Source organism: Apis cerana, linkage group LG13 (genome assembly GCF_029169275.1).
Source record: "Apis cerana isolate GH-2021 linkage group LG13, AcerK_1.0, whole genome shotgun sequence".
Classification (NCBI taxonomy): domain Eukaryota; kingdom Metazoa; phylum Arthropoda; class Insecta; order Hymenoptera; family Apidae; genus Apis; species Apis cerana.
The window spans coordinates 6,410,337-6,430,115 of record NC_083864.1 but is presented as its reverse complement, the minus strand read 5'-3'; the positions used below and the strand labels follow the sequence as shown (position 1 = coordinate 6,430,115).

Here is a 19,779-nt window from a genome sequence, read left to right as displayed (position 1 = left end):
ATCTCTTAATGAATATTAATGATCGAACAGATGTCACGGGTAAATCCACTCGTGTCGGGATAGTAGACAGAGCGCAGCGTGCACGAGGTAAGCTGCACAACTAGAATATAATAAACGATCGTGGAAATGAGGGTGAACGTGGCGAGAGAGAGAGAGAGAGAGAGAGAGAGAGAGAGAGAGAGAGAGAGAGATCGTTTTAGAAGGGATGATTGTATCTTCGTGATGGAGCGCATAAGGAAAGAGAGAAGAACGAAGAAAAGAAAACAAGATGAAAACGTGATTGAAACTAACGAGAACGAACGCGCCATTGTCTTGCAGTGGTTGGTACAAGTTTCCCGATCCATATATCGTCGCTGAAAAGAAATTCAATGTAAAAGGTGTCTTGTATGCGAAACGTATTTTCTTTCACCGTGATGCGTATATATATATATATCTTTCATTTTCCTTCTTCAGTTTCGTTCAAAGACTGCTAGTTTCTTCTCCTTGTCTGTCTGTCAAATCATGCTGAGTATGGAAATATCACTATTCAAACCAGCGTTGTTCATCAAACGTGCGGTCAACGTTTCTCTTAGAGAGATATTGAAAAATTGCCATTTTTTTTTTTTCTTTTTTCGTTTCGAACAGCGCTGATTTAAAATAGAAGAAAGAAAAGAGAGAGAGAAAAAAAGAGATAGAGAGCAGGGTATTTACAACGAGAACGAGAGACATAATTTCTCGCGCGTCATTCAAACGCTGTAGCGTGCACAGTAAAGAGAATAAGAAATACGTGCAGCGTAACATCGAAAGTATCGTAATAATTTACAAGGCTTCGAGTACAGGTTGCGTCCAGCGACTAGCAGTCTTCCCAATAAGAATAATTCTACATTCTAACACGAATCCATGCAAACGACTACGTGCAGCTAATGATACAAGTTACACTACAGACGTGTTTCATTACTAGCTTCGAATGTCGCCAGTGTTCATTCTCGAGGATCGAAGGATCATCGAGAAACGTAGAGAAACGTCGAGAAAACGGGAAGGACGGTTAACGCGTGTTTCGTTCGCGTGTTTTTTGTTTCTTTTTCTTTTTCAAAACATTCCTATGTAGACGTTTCGAAATAATTTCACCTCGATTTTTCTTTCTTTTCCATTTTTCTTTTTTCCTTTCTATCTTTCTACTTTTTCTTAAACGGAACACAGGCTGCGCGACAGTTGAAAACTCGTAGAAAAGACAAGAAAGAAAAAAAGAAGAAGGAACGCGGGTGTACAATGTTGCGCTCGAGGAAAAGGTTGGGTTACCTCTTGGCTCGTGGCCGTAGTAACTCTCATGATGGGCACCTGAAGAGGCAAGAAGAAAGTGTCGAGTGTTAGTTGACGGAATTGGGGCTCGTTAGAGTTTCAAGTGAGCTAGAAACCTCGACCTAGCCATTCAGGGCTGAGGGATTAGGATGGTATCGAGGCGAGAAGGATTGAAAGTGGTGGTGGACGAGAATAATGAGATGATGACGTGTCGCGATTATCGATAATTCATATCGTTGAATCACACGATACGATGATACATAGTGTAGGACGTGTAATGCGAACGTCTGGATTTATTCTTTTCGTCAATTCGTGTGTCGATGAAGGTCGATGCAATATGTAATATATCTCCCTTTGGAAAAATGAAATAATCCAATTATCGAGATGCGTGAGAATCGATTTTAAATACAAATACTCTACCACCTGATAATCGATCGAGCGTATCAACCCTAACCAGACCATTCTCCGCGATAATGAAACTCACGTAGAATATTTGTACTTGGAAACATTCGGCTACGAACTCGGGGGTGACGAACTCGAACGATTTTTCTCACGGGCCCAGCTCACTCATCCAACTTGTCTATCATCTTCGATCGAAAAATGAGAATCAAGAAGCGATGTTCAAAATGACAAGACTAGAATTTCATTTTATTTTACAGCAGTATTGTATTGATGGATGACAAACAGGCAATAGAACAGGCTCAGTAGAATCTAAAGTCTCAAATCTTCTCCGTTCTCCTTTGGTTCTACTGCCCTCCTCAGCTTTACTGCCCTCGGCTCCCAAAAATAAAAATTTGACCAATAAATTAACAAATAATGAGCGCAAAAATCGAATTATCAAGACGATGATGGCTCTGGTGGGGCCTGGAGCGAGAAGGTAAGGAGATAGGCCGTCAGTTCGTCACCCCAAGGTTACGAGATTCCCGACGATAATGTATACGACCATAATCGAGCTTAATCGCGTCGAGATAAACGTGATACCTGATGTGACGCGGGGTGTGAGCACGTCGACCGGCGCATCCGGCGCAGGAATGGGACGTGGCACGGCCGGGATCACTTGGGGATGCGTGGCTCTCCAATATGCTTCCAGGTACTCTGCCACGTGCTCGCAAGCCTCCTCCAGCTGATTCTCGTCCAGGATCACGTCGAACATCTCGGGTGGGCATTGGGCCAGCTTCTCGGCGGCCACCATTTGCACGTTCAGGTGTCTGATCTGCGACTTCCCCCGCGACTTGATCAACCTCTGGAGCACTTTGGGCGAGGAGATCTTCAGGTAGACGATCGTCGGCGCCAGACTGGTCTTCGCCAATTGAGACGGGTGATTGATCGTGTCGCAGTCCAACACTACCAACTGGATAGGATTGTTTTAAGAGAGTGATTATTTCTTCTTTCCAGGGAGAAAGATCGAAGGGGTTGAGAAAGCGTGGTACCTGAAGGGTTCTGGCGAGCTCGAAAATCCTCTCGATCTCGGCTTGAACCTCAGCCAAACAGCTGCTCCTGCTGGTGGATCGTTCCATGATCGCTCGTTTCGTTGGATTGTTGAGTAACGATCTCTTTGCCAATGAAATGTCCGCCATTACCCTAGTGATAATTATTCTGAAAAGGCGTTGACGTTAGAAACGATTTTGCTTTTAGGGTGGAGAGAAGGAAGGAAGAAGATGTACGTACCTGCCTCGGAACCTATGCTTCAAGTAATCGAACAACGCTTTCTGCATCATGTCCGTGACCTGATAACCCTTCAACGATGGACCGACCAACACGACGGGTCTCATGGATGGTACAACGTCGTAAGGTGTGGTCGTTTCCTGAAATCGTGACGGGGGAATGAGCGCAGACCGATCAAGAGGAGGTCCTGCACGCCAGGATCAGCCCCAAGATAGTCTCTCACTTACGTAGGACTTCGTGAGCACGGAATGCAACATTGAAAACATTGAAAACAGTTAATGGCCATGTCGACACGAGACATACGACCTATTCTCCTGCACGGCCAAAGACCTTTCCTCTTCTCGTATCCATCATCATCATCATCATTATCATCATCATCATCGTCATCATCATCCAAAGGCACTTTGGCCAAGCAGTGTGTTCGATAAACTACCGATCATACCTAAGCTATCAACGATCTCCTACGTACTAAAATAATCTAAAAGCTAATTCTATCTACATTCTCTTCATTGGCGAACCATTTTCAACGAAAATGTAGACTGTCTTTTCTCTCGTTACGAATCGTCATGGACGAGATCATCGTCGTTTTATCAACGATGGTTGATAAAAAGAAAAGAAAAAATGGTCCGCTGTGATCGATATTATCCGATCGATGCTAGAAATCTCTACTCACGTCGACACACTTGACGTACGAATAAAGAGGAACATCTATCGTGTTCAGCACAGAGCAGCCAGTTGATAAACGATCGTGAATGGAAGTTTATTCCTTTCGGTTACTATAACGTGTGGAAACTGATCGTGGAAATTATTAGATAAACTCTTCTGCTGAGAGTTATTCGCGCGAATCTGAATGCTCGATGATATTACGATCTCTGTCCTTTCTTACTTTCCTCTTCTTCTTCCTCGTTCGACGAATATCACGACGGACGCACAGAGAGAGAGAGAGAGAGATAGATAGATAGATAGATAGAGAGGTTTCGCAGTATCATACACACAGTCGCATACTCACAGAAATAAATCTGCTAGTCCTCGCGTGGTCCACGATATTTTCTAGCACCGACAGATAAATTTAGACACGTAAGCCTCGTCCACGTCATCAAGTTTTATCACATCGCACACGACGAATCTTTGCCAAATCGACGAAAAATTTCGATCGGTATTCGTCCAATTATTAGACTTTGCTAATCTATCGAACCACGTGAAGGACGAACGTTGGACGTGAAACGTTGGACGAGACTTGAGATCGTATGAGATGCTTTCGACGACTATACAGATACTAGATATCCAAATGAGAATCGAAGCGATCACGATGTCGACACGAGTATGTGCGTACACATAAAGAAAAAATAAGAGAAAAAGGAGTCGTCAGGAGACATCGCGATTCGACTGTCGTTTACCGGCTTCTTGAAGAAGTTCTTCCTTTTCTCCTTGGCCGGTGGTGTGGTCAACGTTGCCTTACCGCCCCGCACGCTGTCGCTGTCGTCACCTGTCGAGAAAAAAAGAATCGCTCGAATTAATCGTGGAAATTGATTATCCTTGGTAATTATCGTGCATCGTTAAGTGTCCCTCTTTCTCTCAAGGAAAATTATGTTATGCATTATGTGAGAAGCGATCGAATTGCGTACTAAGAACCTAAGGATAATTCTAATTAATTCGAATATATGCTCTCGATTGGATATGCTCGGAGAGATCTGCTGGAAAGCGACTAATAATGAGAGTTCATTTACAGCGAACAATAACTAATGTACGTATGGCGGAGAGTACAGAGTTCGTGTAGAGCGGTGATTGCCGTTGGGTTGGATCGATTTTGATTCGAATCTGATTGAATTGTGAGGTGGAGCGAACATTGCCTACTAATGTCAAGCGTGTGATCGTTGACTACGTGGGTGCGTGGGTCATTGACGAAAGAATTATTTTTCTGCCCATCCATTTTTTATAAAATGTTTTTCAAAGCTTTCTCGATCATTCTTATCGGAAAAAGAAGAATGTCAGGATTCGGCTCGGTTACCATCTTTATCTTCTAACTGGATCCAAAAGCGTTGCCGAATATTTTAACAAATCGAACAAAAAAGTTTTCAATGACCAACGCGAGCCAAAACTTCCTATACTCTAATTCGCAAAACTCGATCATTTCTAGCCGAGGATCCACCTCGATAACTAAAAAATAAAAAAAAGAGGAAAACGAGCAAAGAAGAATGGTGAAAGGTAAGAAAAGAAGCTCGCGACAGAGATGCGTATGGAGAGAAACGAAAACTAATAGAGTGTATTTGTATTTGTTCAGATACTTAGGGCCAACTCTTTGGGGAGATTTTTTTTTTTTTTTAATATTCGTATCTTTCTTTCCCCGTCATTTCGTTCTTTTCTTTTTCTTTTTTTTTATTCTCGGTCTCTCTTATGTTTCTCTTATTTTTCTCTTTTCTCTTTCCTCTCACTGTTTTTTTTTTTTTTTCGTTTTGCATATTTTTGCACGACCGAGGATCTCTCTCACTTCGTCGTCTGTTTTCACTGTCGGATCATCGATCGGTCGAAGAGAATTCCCGTACAGGTACACCGGTGGTTTTCGAGGGGCGGAAAGAAAGAAGGACGTGCTAGGATACCTGGTGTAGGTGGTGTGGAACCACGTGAGGGCATACCACTCTCGCCAAGGTTCCCTGAAGACCCTCCACGCGCCGAATAGAGACCCTTTGTACCACGTGCAGCGCTCGCCTGCTGCCTCAGGGCCTCCAACTTCACCGGGGATGGGATGAAACCGACGTCCGAGTTCTCTTTCACCAGCCTACCTATCCACCAGTTGTTGTCGTACTTCTCCTGTACACAGTTTCGTACACAGATTCTTACTTTCCTCGCTCGTTTAAATTTTCATTTCATTAATTATATAGATTGTATTAATCTACACTACTACTTCTTTAAATCGTTATCGAGGATTTTTGAATTTCTGAAAGATTTGGAATATTTCACTAACAAGAATTTTTATTATGTCTCTTACAGAGGATGATGATGATGCGAATATCTTCTCTTTTCGAGAAGAAAATAGGAAAACGTACCTTGATGTGCAGGAAGTCGCGAACCTCGAAGCTGACAGCCGAGCCATGGACCGGCGAATCATCGTCGACGGATCCGTCATAGCTCACATTGGTCCGCACTGCAAACGCTACCGGTTTCGTCTGAACAATTTACAAAAATTATCCTATTATTGGGAGTGCACGATTTTGTAATTTTTTTTTTTTTCAGATTGGAAGGATGGGACGGACGGTCTGTGTAAAAAAATTATTCTTCGAGGAGTATAAACGGAGTGTATAGTTTAAAAGGCGAGAAAGATAGTTTTATCGTTGGCATTATCGATTTTTTTTATTGGGTCACGTCGCATAATCCATTATACCGTGACGATACTCCGTTGCAACTGCAATTTAAGCGTAAATGCCGATCAGATCATGGATGATCGGTACATTGTCAACGTACCACGTGACGAAGAATAAAAGCGTAATAAACCGATAGGGTTGTCGCGATGCGCCTCGAAGGTCGTGGCTCAGTTAATCGATATTCATTTATCGCTCGTTCGAAGGTGATTCGACCGATCGGTGATGTTTCGATTCTTCATAATTCAATTCGTACCGCTCCAAATACCTTTGTTTCCTCGAAAATTAACACAAAGATACCGGAGAAAATGAGAATAATAGGATCGATTCGGAATGTTAATAATTTATTTCGAGAGAATCGGAAACGTTGGAAAACTTGTATTGCTTGGAATATACGAAAATTCGAAACGTTTGATAGGTCTTCTCCTTTCGGTTTGAAATGTCATAAATCAACAGCCTAACCCAAGAGTTCGTCGACCAAGAGGTGCGAGACTATTGGCCAATCGTGCACGTAACACGGAGCCAAGAAAGAAGAGAACGATGCCACGGAAGCTTCGAAACAACGGTCGGATAATTGCCGACCTCGCCGCGTTCTAACACGATCTATTATGAAAGGGAGGGAGGGCCTATAATTAGAGGGCAATAATATCACGGATGGCGACCGGCGATATAACGCATCCATTGTCGAAAAACAAAGGATCGCGCGTTAATTCGATTTCGTCCTCCGCGATGAAATCTCATTAGGCAGGCGCGCTTATTCATTGACACGCTTCTCATTCGTCGCGGACAGAGAGAAGGAACACAGAAGGAACATAGACGATGGAAAGTTGTTCGATCGATACGAAACGATTTACGAAAGGCTTGTGGAAAAACAAACTCGGGGGGTGGAGAGAGAAGAAAGGAGAAAGTGAGGGATAGAGAAAGAGAGAGAGAGAGTGATGTGAAACTAGAACATGCGAAAGATCAATGACTTACCCTGGCTTTTTCAAGTTGATTGAGGGCCTGCCTCTCCTTCTCACGACGCAAGCTCTCTTTCTCCTCGTCCAGCGAGAGATCCGAGCTCGGCTGTGAGTAGTTCGAGTCTGCCGAGCCCTGAAAATACAAAACAAACTCGTTTAAATTGCGCCTCCAAGCGGATCGCATTGTTGGATCGTTATCGAATCGAATCGTTTCGGTTCGATCGATACGTAATCCCTTTTCGATTTCTCTCCTAATGATACGTTTTTTATCTTTTCTTCTTGGAACTCGTATAGCGCAACACTCGTGAATTCTCTTCCCCTCCTCATTCCAATTTTATTTTATCCATATTATTTTCCGTTATTTATGAAAATTAGAGTTGAAGTGAAACGAATTCTTGGATGAATAACATTTTCCACGTATTATCGTTATGCAACGAAATTTAAATGGAAATTGGAAATAATTTCACAAGTGGCGAATTTCCTTTCTTTCACTGTTACTCGACGATCCAAATGTTGGCGAGCACGATTCTCGTGAGATTTTTTTCATCAAGCTCGCGTTCCGAGAATTGCAAGGAGCCGTAATATTTTGCCCACCACGGAAACCTTGGAGAAGTTCTCAAGGGTTTTGAGTGTCGGGGACCATTAGCTTAAAAAGAGAAGTTTCGCCTGTTCTGAAGCGGACTGTCCTCCCTCTGAAGAGGCTACCTCTTTGCAAACATCTTAACGCGCTAGTTTGCAATGGTTTGTCGGTTCGAAATCGAAGTTGCATAAGTAGGAGAAATCGTTTCCCCTGCAAACAATAAATACGAACTTTGAACGCGCTCGTTTCAAATTCGATCCGGTGATTACTTCGATCTCCGTTCCAATTTCGCGCATCTCTTAAAATCCGTGTCGCGCGATTACGATTCGGGAAAAAAATTTATCTTCTCTCGAAACAAATAAAGCGAGCAAGTGACGTGGACACGGATGTGTGGGAACGAATCGTATTCGATTCATTTTCAAAGAATCTTCTTTTTATTTCGTCACTGGAATAGTAAAAAAATTAAATGGTAAAATGCGACGATAATTGCGCATCGCGATACAAGTTTCAAATTGTCATATCCTCGATTCTTATATCCTCTTTCGAAATATTACCGCACCGTCAAAGAGAAGACGGGCCTGCCAAGAATCTCCACTCCTAAGAAGAGTAGAGATCCGTCAACGTATTCGGAACAGATTCACTGCTCTCCTTTTTTCTCTTTTCTTTTCCCTCCCCTCTCGATTTCCCATCATTTCCATTTCGTCTCCCCGTTCTCTCGAATCTCAATGTAGCGTATCTCCAAGATTAGGCGTCGCGAAATTTATGAGTACACGTTTATAATTCACCGTGGCCCGTTGAGTGCAATTTCTAGAATAATCGTTGCGACGATTGGGCAAACGGCGAAGCCGAGAATTATCGACGACAAAAATTAGGATTCTATCTATATACGATACTGCGCCGCAATTCGTTGCGTCACCACGCGAAACGTCCTGGCAAACGATTCAGGAGAACGTTACACGGTTAATCGCAACCACGGTTGGCGACAATGCGTGGGGCCTCGTAAAAAAGGATGCTCGTACGGTCAATTAATTCACCGTACGAGGAATTAATTGGATCGATCGCGTCCCGATCCCCGATGGAAGACGTGTCGATACCGTGGAGTTCGAGTTCGTAGCGACGAGAAAGTAGAAAACGAGAGACGTTGAAATTCTCTCTTCGTTCGGAGAATAGAGAGAGAGAGAGAGAGAGAGAGACGCAATTTCTAACAGTTTTATCGATCCCGAGTTACCGCGACATTGATGTATTGATCCACTTTTCAAAGTCAAAGCTTTTACCTGTAATTAGATACTTAATTAAATGCAAAGGATGCTCGGGTGTGTGTGTGTGTGTGTCGCGCCACTTGGACGGCCAGAATTTGCATTTCGACGGTGTTGCATTCGTCTGGTGTTGTACAAAGAGATGTATACGAAACGATTCGTTTGCTACTTCTCCACTTTCCTACCCTTAAAAATGAATTTTCTTTTTTTCCCTCTTTTTTTCCCTTTTTTTCTCTTCTCTCTTTCTCTCTCTCTCTTTCTCTTTTTTTTCTCTCTCTCTCTGTCGGGACGATGAATTCATTCGTTCGGGGCTTGTAACCATGCCAACGGTCTTTACTTAATCGTCTCTCTCTTCCTCTCTCTTCTCTCTCTCTCTCTCTCTCTCTCTCTCTCTCTCTCTCTCTCTCTCTCTCTCTCTCTCTCTCTCTCTTTCTACCTGTTTCCCGTGCGTGACTGTATAAACTCGTCTATGCGTGCTACCACGACCTTCTTCGACCCTCTTGGGGATCACGGGGACGGGAATTCTTTCGAACAATCGTATTGCGAATTTTTAGACGAGGAATTTTGTATGATTGGATAACACAGAGAAGAAATATAGGATATTAAATCAGGAAATTTTTCTGCCCTGGTACAGTTAACGTTATTGAAAAATAGCGATAATGGTGACAAGTTTTTTCGTTCGTCGAAAAAAAGAAAATAATAATAATAATAAAATCGAAGCGAAAAGATCGAGTCGAGTGAACTTTCGTTGTTATTATTAATACAAAATTGATAATAAAAGATGATAATAAACCGATAATACGGATGAGCGAAAGAGAGTGGAATAATGGAATTTTAGCGATGAGTAGAAGTAGAAGAAAGAAAATGAGAGTAGATAAGTGATGAAGTTCAAACGGAGTAAAAAAAATAAAAAAGAAAGAAAAAAAATAAAATCTGGACACGGGTAAAAGTGTAAAAAAGATAGATGTCTGTGAATAGGACGTGGAGGAGCAATGGAGCATACATGGGAACGCTCGGTTTCACGCTCAAAATGTAAACCGGATCGATTTAGATTGCAACGTAAAGGATCGAGGCTGTGCAACGATGATACGGCTGGTCGCTTTTATTTCACGCCAGGCTGATTAATGTAAAACTTCTGCGACGCATCGCACGCAATGGAAAACCCTTTATAAAACGGAGAAAATTGATGAAGACGCCTGGTAGGCGCCACGTTCATCCCTTGCAACTAATTTACTTTGTGGAGTAAGGAGGCCGATTCATTGACACCCTTTATCTGAAATCTGCCCCCCTCCCGTTACAACCATTATCCTCTTATAATCTTATCTGTATTTACGTCACGCGTAATAAAAAAAAAACAACTAAAGTAAAGTAGGAACTAAAAAAAAGATCGTTCGAGGAATATAAAGAGAAGATGATCATCCGATCAAATTATCGCGAGAATAATACGACGTTCGTGCAATCTTCAAGTTAATCTTCGAATTGAACGAACGAATTCGTTTGAATTTCTCCAAATTTAACGAAAAATTAATACAAACAGAAGTAAAACGAAATTTCGAAAGAAGCATCGATGTTAATGGATTTCCAAATATCCTAAAAAGTAAAGTATCGAGAAGACGTATAAATTCTGCAAAGCTATTTTCTGCTAAAATTAACACAAATTTAACAAAAAAAAAAAACAATATTGGAACGATTTTCCACGAGCGTTCATATTAAATTTTCAATGATCTCGAACGAATCTCTCTAAAGTATCCTTGCTGAACGCAACACAAAAGATTATCGAAAACACATTTCCCCTGGTGGTGTACCTGCGTGAATAGCTTGTTGTAGCCGGAATTGTGTTGATTGTATCCGATCATCGCCGGAAGGCAGGGCCGTCGTCGGCGGGGCCGTTGTTCGAGTGGCTTTCACCCACTTCCGGGCCCTTCGACTCCAAGTATTATGGCCCAGTTTCGTTCTCCCCGTGGTAAACTCACTCTGTGCCGACCACGTTGATCCGCTAAACTCTCGCTATTCTACCACACGCTACCGCATTGCGTCTTTCTCTCCTCCGCCCTCGGTCGCTCGGTTTTCACTTGAAACTGAACCTCTGACTGAAGCACACCTTGGTCGGAAAGAGTTACGCGCGGCGCCGCTACGCCATGCTGGCCGGCGCGAGTGTCACTCCGCGACTTCCCTCAGGCGTTCTTCCACGACTTTTTCCGCTTCCGTTTGCAAGCCATCCAAACGCCACACGTTCTACTCACGGCACAGCTCGGGGTTCATCGCGCCTCGGCCACCTGGTGCTTCGACTTTCGCGTGCATCGCGGGTTCTTGCGCGAGGCGAGCTCACTCTTGCACGATACCCTCCTCGTGTACACCCTCGAGCACGCTGCTGGCAAGAGGATCGTTCGGTGAGAGGGGAAAATGAGGAAATGGGACGAAGCACGAACGCAGGCAAACGCAGGTTAGATCGAGCGGTTCGAGATTCGTCTAGTCGTGATTCTGCGCTCGATGGACAACGAATCGAAACTTCGTTTTCGCGAACGTAATGATGTAGATTTCGAATCTTTAGATTCGAATCGCTCGTTGAAACGATACCAACGATATTTTAAAATATTGCCAAAAATCTCGCTTCTCAAATCTTTTTGTCATCGATCCATGAGTACTCCTTCTCTGTATATTCTTCCTCCAATTCGTTCTTCAGATTCGTCCAACGGAATCTCATTCTCCGAGAGGTTATATTGCGAAAACGATCAAGAAGAGTTATAAGAGAGACCTTCCTCCGGATCTTCGAAACAATCAACTCCAACTCTAATTCTGTCTACCTCTCTAGCACCGATCCATCGTCGACGGATCGTCCAATATAGATTTACACCCCTTTTCTCGGTGCCAGACTGGCGCTCGCTGCCACGAAATATGCTGATATAATTGCTCTCGAAGATCTTAACGAGAAAGGGTGAGCAACGTCTTGGTCCGAACGCGACTTCGATCTCGACTAACGACTGCCACCGCCATGTTAATTACATAGTAGCAATTAAAGTAACGACCAGGTGGATCTACGCCGTTGTCCCTGGACCACCCCGCCTCCCTGCAGCATCCTCGATACGCTCGATTTGAGATCGGTCCCGGAGTCTGGTCACGTATAACCGCCTATACATTTATATCTGTCTTCGACCAAGCTTTTTATCTCGTGGCTTAAAAAAAAAAAATTGGTTTAAAACCGATTCGAAGGTATTCCCATCGAATATCGAAAGGAATTTTCAACGTCCATGAGGATTTATTACGAACAAGATTAAAATATCGCTCGAACGATGATTATGTAATTTTAAAGATGTGCAAAGTTCTGATTATGTGTCATCCCGCGACCCTGTAACACGGTTAATAGTCGAGGATCGAGAGATCGAGTTGGTAAGGCTTCGATTATACGTGTGGCCACGATCAGAGGGTTGTTAAGAGGATTCCAGTTTTACGGTCGGATGGAACACGCAAATTCTTTCTCGTGCAGTGGTTGCAACGTCTCGGGATAGAAGAGAAAATAAAAATTTGATTATATCAGAGAGGAAAAAGTTAGTTCTTGGCGAAACGTTAGAGAACTAATCATTGCGATTCCCTTGATTGCTCCGAAATAATTAATTAGGCTCGTTATTATTATTGGATAGTCTGTAATATCCAACTGTGCATTAATTAAAAACGCGATAATTCTTTCCATCGAAAGAAAGAGAAAGAAATTTGGTCTGGAATTATCGGAGGCATGGGAAGAGGGCAATCGATTCCGTTGACCTCTTTGTAACTATGTGTGTCGTTGGAGTGCGCTATCCTTTTGTAAACAGTGGACGATTATTCGACGGAAAATTCGACGACGAATTCACCTTTCCACGATAACCACCAACAATTATCCTGCAATTATTACTCGAGGCGTTAAGAAGATCCGCGTGGGCAGAGGGTGGAAGAAACGAGTTCCTCCGTTCCGCGAATAATGGCAGTGTCCTTTGAAGAATAATAGGCTCTCCTTATCCTTAACCGCGCACCTTTTTTGTCTTCCCTCGAACGCGAAGTAATTTGCCCCGAGATTTCGCTCGCGATAAGCACAAACGAGTGGAAAGCTAAAGAAGGCGAAAAAAAAAAGAAAGAAAAAAGAAAAGAAAAGGAAATGTAAGGAGAAATGTGAGGAGAAAAATGGAGAGATGCGAACGGGGTCGTCCGAGAGCGTAGACGTTCCTTCGTCTCGATGGATACACTTGACCGGTTGCCTACATTCAGGAGTTTACGGGAAACTGACAAATCAGAGAGCCTGTAAAAGCGGAGGAGGAGGACGCTCTCGGAAGCGGGTCAACGACATCGTCGAGTGGCGAGTTCACGTTCATTCGATCGACTCAGACCCGTCGCGTTATCAACATTTATCGAGAAGGAAAAAAAAGGAAAAAGGAAAAGTTGCCTGCGCTCGTAGCCTATTTCTCTTTCTCTCTTTCTCTCTCTCTCTCTCTCTTTTCTTTCTCTCTTCTCTCTCTCTCTTCTCTAACCGAATCTCGTTCGTAACGTCTTCTTCTAATCAACGATTTGATGAATGTACCTGCTTTAGATCGTCTCACGCGGAAGTAGATAAGGAAAACAAATATCAACAGCTTGGAAACGTCGAAAAGTGGCCTGGGTCGCGTGCGTGGTACGCCGAGCCTCCCGGCACGACGCGTGTTTCCAACCAGATAAAGTATAAAAAAAACGTCCACGTCTTTCTTTCTTTCTACGCCACCTCGATCCTTGCCCTTCGATGCAACGTGTTGGATCTTTGGAATGATTATTCCTTATTTTTAAAAATTTTTTTTACTTATTCATTTTTTTTTTCTATTACTTTTTTTATTTTAAAAAATTTTTTTTTCTTTATTATTACTCAGAACACTGAACTCACACAGTCGAGCGTCGATTTCGAAAGGCACACGCGCGACTCGACGACGATGGGGTATCTCCGCGTACTGACACTCTACGTTTCCCTACCGTCCCCGCGAACGCGTTCCTGGCTGGGTTTAGTTGATACATCGGCCCAAGGGTTTGCCGACTCACCCGCTCTGTGGCGCCACCGAGGAAGCCGGACGACACCCCCGTGACTATATCGATCCACAACCCCCTCCCCCTCCCCATCCTCCCCTCTCTCCTCCCGATCTTCGCCACCCCTGACCGACCCGCACGACAACGCCAGGCCACTGCACCCTGAAGGCAACGTGTCCTATCAAACCTTACGAATACATACACGCGCGCGCGCGCGAGCGAGTGTGCACGCGAGTGTGCGATGAGGGCTGGAGGAAGAGGGTCGTGGATCTGTAACGCTTGGTAACGCGTGTGTATGCGCCGACCGCGATCGTAGTCGAATCGCGGAACCACGAGGCGTCTTCGACGCGGTCAAACGTTTCTACGAGGCCGAAACTGTGTCATTCGGATGAATCGAACGTTTGCCCTTACCCCTAGGTTCGTGCCATGTCTAGGAGGATCGAGTCTAGGAGGTTTCCGCGTTTGCTTCGATTCCATGAGAATTCTTTAGAATAGAATTCTAGAGATATATCTTTGTTCGTTTCGAATTTATCGATGATTAATCGTGAAGTCGTTGATATGTATAAAAATTGGATCGAAAGTGTCCTTTTTTTTTTAATTGAAGGAAATTAGGATATTATAAAGATGGAGGGATCGCTTGTTTAGTCGGACAAAGGAGGAGGAGATAAAAATCGAAAATTCGATATTGATTTTGAATCAGCAAGAGGAGGACGATTAATTGAATTTTCGACGTTGATAATCCATCGCGAGCCTACTTTGCCAACAAACAGGATTGATTTGACGAGGATTTCATATCGGATTGGCCGTGTTAAATATCGTCGTGGAATCCAATTTACCAACAAATCCCGCCACTATCTCGTTTCCACGAGAACTTTTTCTCCTTTCAAGCTGGGTTACAGGTTGATTCATAAACTGGGTTAAGCTGATATACTCTCGCCACTTGTCCTCTTTTAACTTTCTCGCGGAATCACCATGATTATTACACGAAAAGGAAAAAGAAAAAAGAAGAAGCTCCTCCTTTTTTCCTCGTGAAATGTGCAAAGTGGAGGACCGTATTATTATGGAAAATTCGTCGTCGCGACGAACGTGTTTGTTTCGAATCGAAAGAAACAACGATCTGTCCCTGTCTTTCTTAATTAAGTTAATTGGAAGATAAGTTTCCAAAGCACATAGTTTGGTATATGGAGCAGGACGCGCATGTCTGTTTCGCCGTGTCGAGTCGTAAGCCGCAAACCGATCGAATCGAAGAGGCCGTCGTTAGCTGTAGAAAGACACGTTCAGAAAATTCAGGCAGGGAGAAGATTCGATAGTTTTGCGCGAGAAGCCGTATACAATTTGCAAATGATGCAAAACACGCGTTGCAGAAGGCTGATTTGGCAAACTTGGCGACCGAGAGGACACTCTTCGAGCATCGAAGGACGTCGCAGCTATTTCAGTAGAAACGCGGCATTAGAGCATCCTGTCATTTAAAGTACAATTTTAAGAATAGATCGGTTACACAAGTCGTTCCTATGAAAACAATTTTGTCGTCCCGTTGTTATTCGATCTCGTATCAATCTTTTCTCGTTTCGCCCAACGATATTAAATTTATTAATCTATATATATATATTTAATTGTTCATATACAATTGATTAGGATTGAAATTTTAATAACGAATCTAAAATCTGTCAAGATCAATAGATTTTCTTGACTTCAGTGTTGGAAGAAGGACAACAAGACTTTTTCTTCGTCATCTTCAAAGTTTCATTTATCCCCTGACGTTTCGATTAATAATAGATAAAAATATCTAGACTGATAAAAAGGACTATTGAAATAATTATATCCAAATATCCAGAGCGTTTTCTCGTTTCATCCCCCAATTCGTTCGATCTTATTATCGGTATTAGTAGAGGTAAGAATTCGTTAGTCTCGTTCGTATTTCGTTTACCTTCCTTCTTCCAAAGGGTTTGTAGTGCTCCCGCCTGGCTGGTCGTCGAAAATGCGCCATTTTCTTGCCCCGTGTATCGCGGCAAGCCCCGTGAAAGAGCGGAGAACTCGCGTGTACCTTGCACTTCGTTCGGATAAACAGAGAAGGGTGAACAATCGGGTGAACCGTTTACACGATCGCCTACGTGGATCAGTTTTCGTCAGCTTCGCGAGTCCATCGACTTCCGGCACGAGGCGCGTCTGGTCCTGGTTCTAAACCGCATTTATCACTGGCCAACTGTCAGTTCCTTTATTCACTTCGCACACTCTGTCCGTCACACGGGATCACGACTCCGTTTTTGGCTTTGATCGCGGAGGATGCATCGAGGATCGTTCTCGCGAGACCTCGCCGATTTTTCTTTTTTCTTTTCTCCTTTTTTCTTTTCTTTTTTTTTTTTTTTCTTTTTCTTTTAAGTAGTCAACTGTACGGAAACGAGAAATAATTGTAGCGATAGAAGGTGGAACGATTAACAGGCTTGCTCGCGGAACGTCCGATCTTTGGACTCATGCCGAAAGGTGAACGCGATTGCTCGTGACGTGTTTCGGGTATATCGAACGCATAAATCTTTGGCCTTAACCTTGACTTTTCAACCCGATAGATTTTTACATTCGAAAGAAAGAAGAAGAATTTGGACAAGGAAGATAGAAGAAGATGTTCGATCTTTGTTACGACAGATTTTACCTTTGGTGGTAATTATCCTCTTATTATTAGACGGGATAGAATTGTATATATATATATATATATACATATAAATATGTATCGAGCTTATTGAAATTAGACAAAGGTCTATACAATTACTTGAGCTCCTTAATTAACCTCCTTGTCTCGTTAATCGACGCGATAGAATTGTCATACACGATTGACACATAAGCTATTCTCGAATCGCGTGCAATATATTATGCGTCCACTCGCTACGATCCAAACAAACGGAAGAGGACCTACCACTACGAGCTCAATGCATCCCACGCTCATTCATCCGTTTCTATCTACTCTAGACTACTTTCCCGACCGAGCCATCGAATCTTCGCACGTAGAGAATCGACTCCCCCCCGTCACTTTAACGACACTGCGTCCCGTTCACGAAGAAGTAGCCACGTAGTCACGTGTTTGCACCGGAGATGAAGAAAAAACGCGAAGGAACAGGCGAACAGAAACGTGATTTCTTTTCCTTTTTCTTCTCTTTTCTCTTCTCTCCTCCTCCTCTTCTTCTTCTTTTCGAATTCACGTTGATCGGTTCGCGAGCGCGTTGGAAATTCTCGTTGACGATTCTGTTTTCATCTCGATGTCGTCGATCAACAGCGACGAATGGACGCTGATCGATGGAAACTGGGTACGAGACGAGGCCGGTTCGCTCGAGCGTGTGCTACTGGTGCGACGAGTAGCTTTTGGAACGCATCACGACCTCCTCCGCTATAAATAAAACGGTGGCCGCCACACCGAAAACTCTGCCAGCCAGCCGGAGAGTGCTCGAACCGTCGTAATTTTCCTCGTTCAACCGAGGAACACAAGGGGGAGAGGAATACCAGCCGGCCTGTACGCGATTCCTAGCGAGACCGCGGTATGTGAATCAACCGGGTGGCCTTTGAGCGATACCCATCGACGCGATTCGCCCATGTGTAATGGTATTACGGTCGCCCGTGTTTGGACAGCTATGGAAATAGAGGGGAGCGGAGATGGAGAAATTTTGGACCAACATTTTGGGGATCGGAAAGATGTTTATACAATGGAAGAATCGAGAAAGTTAGTTAAGATAGAATCGAGAAGGATAAATTAATATTAGTCCTCTGTAATTCTGCTATCCTTTTGTGCGTGTATGTGTTTTTAATTCGAGATTGTTTATCACCACCTCCAATGTAATTTTGAATTAGGTAGAATTAAGAGGGTACTTTTATCGCGACGGATAAGAACAGTGACGGTATGCAAAAGCGGAAGTGAGGGCTCAAGAATATCACGGAACTGCATAATTTATATATATAATTTGTTACGGTCATTTTATATGACGCAAATGATTCCACAATGCAGATGTTGAGTAGACTTGTCAGAATTGGCCACTTGATTCATCGCGAATTTTCTACCAATGGAATTTAGATCAGAGGCCAACGCGTAATTGTTGATTCATTACTTCCTTGTAACTCGCGCGAGTAATGTTTTCTCGAAACATTTTCTACGAAAATTCGATGTCATCGTTTGCCACTGGAATGCCCGTTTCATTTACAACAACGCAACAAGGAGGCGTTCCTCCTTCGTTCTTCTCGAAGAAAGAGGAGCGGAAATGAAATTGCGACGCATGATGACCCCTTCTAAGGTTCTGTCAGCAATGGTCCATCAACAATTCGTTACGAACGAGATATAAAAGGAGTACCGTATAAAGGAGTTAGATGTCATAAAGATGAAGAGGCGTGAAGAGGATTGTGCGATGGAAGATTGGAAAAGTTGGCGGCGTCTTGTTGGAAGGCCGATGAGTCGAACGGGACTAAGATAGGATACAAACGAACATTGTAATCGATAAGTAGGTCTGGGTTGTGTCTAAGGTTGAATAAGGCTGGCGTGCCACTAAAATTTGTCAAAGCTGAACAAGTAGCCTCACGCCAAGGCAAACAATCCCTACAACGTCGTTGTTCTTAACGCTAGATCTACTAAAACTGTCAGAATGACGAGTTCCAGATTTTATATTTTTGTAATTATCACGGTACAACGGCCGCCTTCGGGAAAATTAACGGCTGACTTTTATCGAGACGTGGGATATCTATTTATTTATTTACCCTCGCGTGTATCCTTGTGCTTTATTCTTCCCAATTTTCGCCTTTCTATTATAAATTCTACTTATTGCCCACTTTACTCTCACCCTCTCTGACAACCAAATTTATAGATCGCTACGTTTCTCGTGTAAGAATTTCTCGAGTCAACCGTCTAACCTATCTTGAGACATTCGTTTCGTAATCCTGTCAGGATCACGAAGACACGATCGCTCGACGAGCTTATATAAAGATCGTCTTTAAACCCGCAGAAAAAAAAAAGGATAAAAATATAACGTGGAATGCCGAACCGGTGAATAATAAAAATTACACGGAATAATAATAAAATAATGGTTGAAATAGAATACGTAATGCAACAAATTGGAATAGGTAATGCGATCTAAAAGTAAAAAAAGGAAGCAGAGAAGAAAGGTTCGAGATTAAGTTTCTCAGCTCGAGAACTTTTTAAACTGATTTTCGTTCCGTGGAAACTATAAAATTAAAGGAGATATTTTTCCAAGATTTAAAATGCGATATTAAATTAAAATTCTTTATCTAACTATCTAACGTTTAAATTAAGAGGGGTGGAAATGCAGATTGCATCCCCGTTCAGTTCTTTTCGATCAAGGATTTAATTGGATCAGTCTTCTTGCTCGGGTCAAGAGGTCACCGATTTTCTTAATCATCGTTAATTTTTTTGTTCATTCCTGTTTCGAGCGAACGAATGCGTCTAGCGCAACCGGTTTCCACCTCCGCCTTTTTTTGCAAAACGTTTTGCCTCTCTGTCCATCGAAACTCCCTCGCGAAACCTCTGGAGGAAGTTGAAAAGACAGCGAAGAAATTCAATTATTTAAATCCGGATTCGGTACGCAAAGTTTATCGAGTGCTTGAACGTTTCTTCGTCGTTTAAATGTCAAATCCTGTAGTCGCAGGCGAATCGCGCGATGGCGCCTTCAAGTTTCTGT

General features: G+C 43.1%; 1 protein-coding gene across 36 annotated transcripts in view; it reads right to left on the bottom strand.

Annotated features, from left to right (window-relative positions):
• The window catches only part of LOC107996186 (voltage-dependent L-type calcium channel subunit beta-2), an 80,235-nt gene that overhangs the window by 10,937 nt on the left and 49,519 nt on the right, over positions 1 to 19,779 (bottom strand). For 5 of the 36 annotated variants that reach the window (XR_009832395.1, XM_062083914.1, XM_062083915.1 and 2 more), the window contains 7 exons: positions 7,275 to 7,391; positions 5,988 to 6,107; positions 5,541 to 5,751; positions 4,341 to 4,429; positions 2,947 to 3,083; positions 2,709 to 2,874; positions 2,260 to 2,629 (listed from right to left, as the gene is read on the bottom strand). Coding sequence is in view for 35 of the 36 variants with exons in the window: in XM_062083914.1 (XP_061939898.1) it covers positions 2,260 to 2,629; positions 2,709 to 2,874; positions 2,947 to 3,083; positions 4,341 to 4,429; positions 5,541 to 5,751; positions 5,988 to 6,107; positions 7,275 to 7,391 (1,210 nt within the window). In the remaining variant the exon portion in view is untranslated. Of the gene's footprint in view, positions 1 to 291; positions 354 to 1,278; positions 1,318 to 2,259; positions 2,630 to 2,708; positions 2,875 to 2,946; positions 3,084 to 4,340; positions 4,430 to 5,540; positions 5,752 to 5,987; positions 6,108 to 7,274; positions 7,392 to 10,899; positions 12,268 to 13,593; positions 14,122 to 16,040; positions 19,092 to 19,779 lie in introns of those variants that run through there. The other 31 variants (XM_062083911.1, XM_062083906.1, XM_062083907.1 and 28 more) reach the window with 22 other exon arrangements.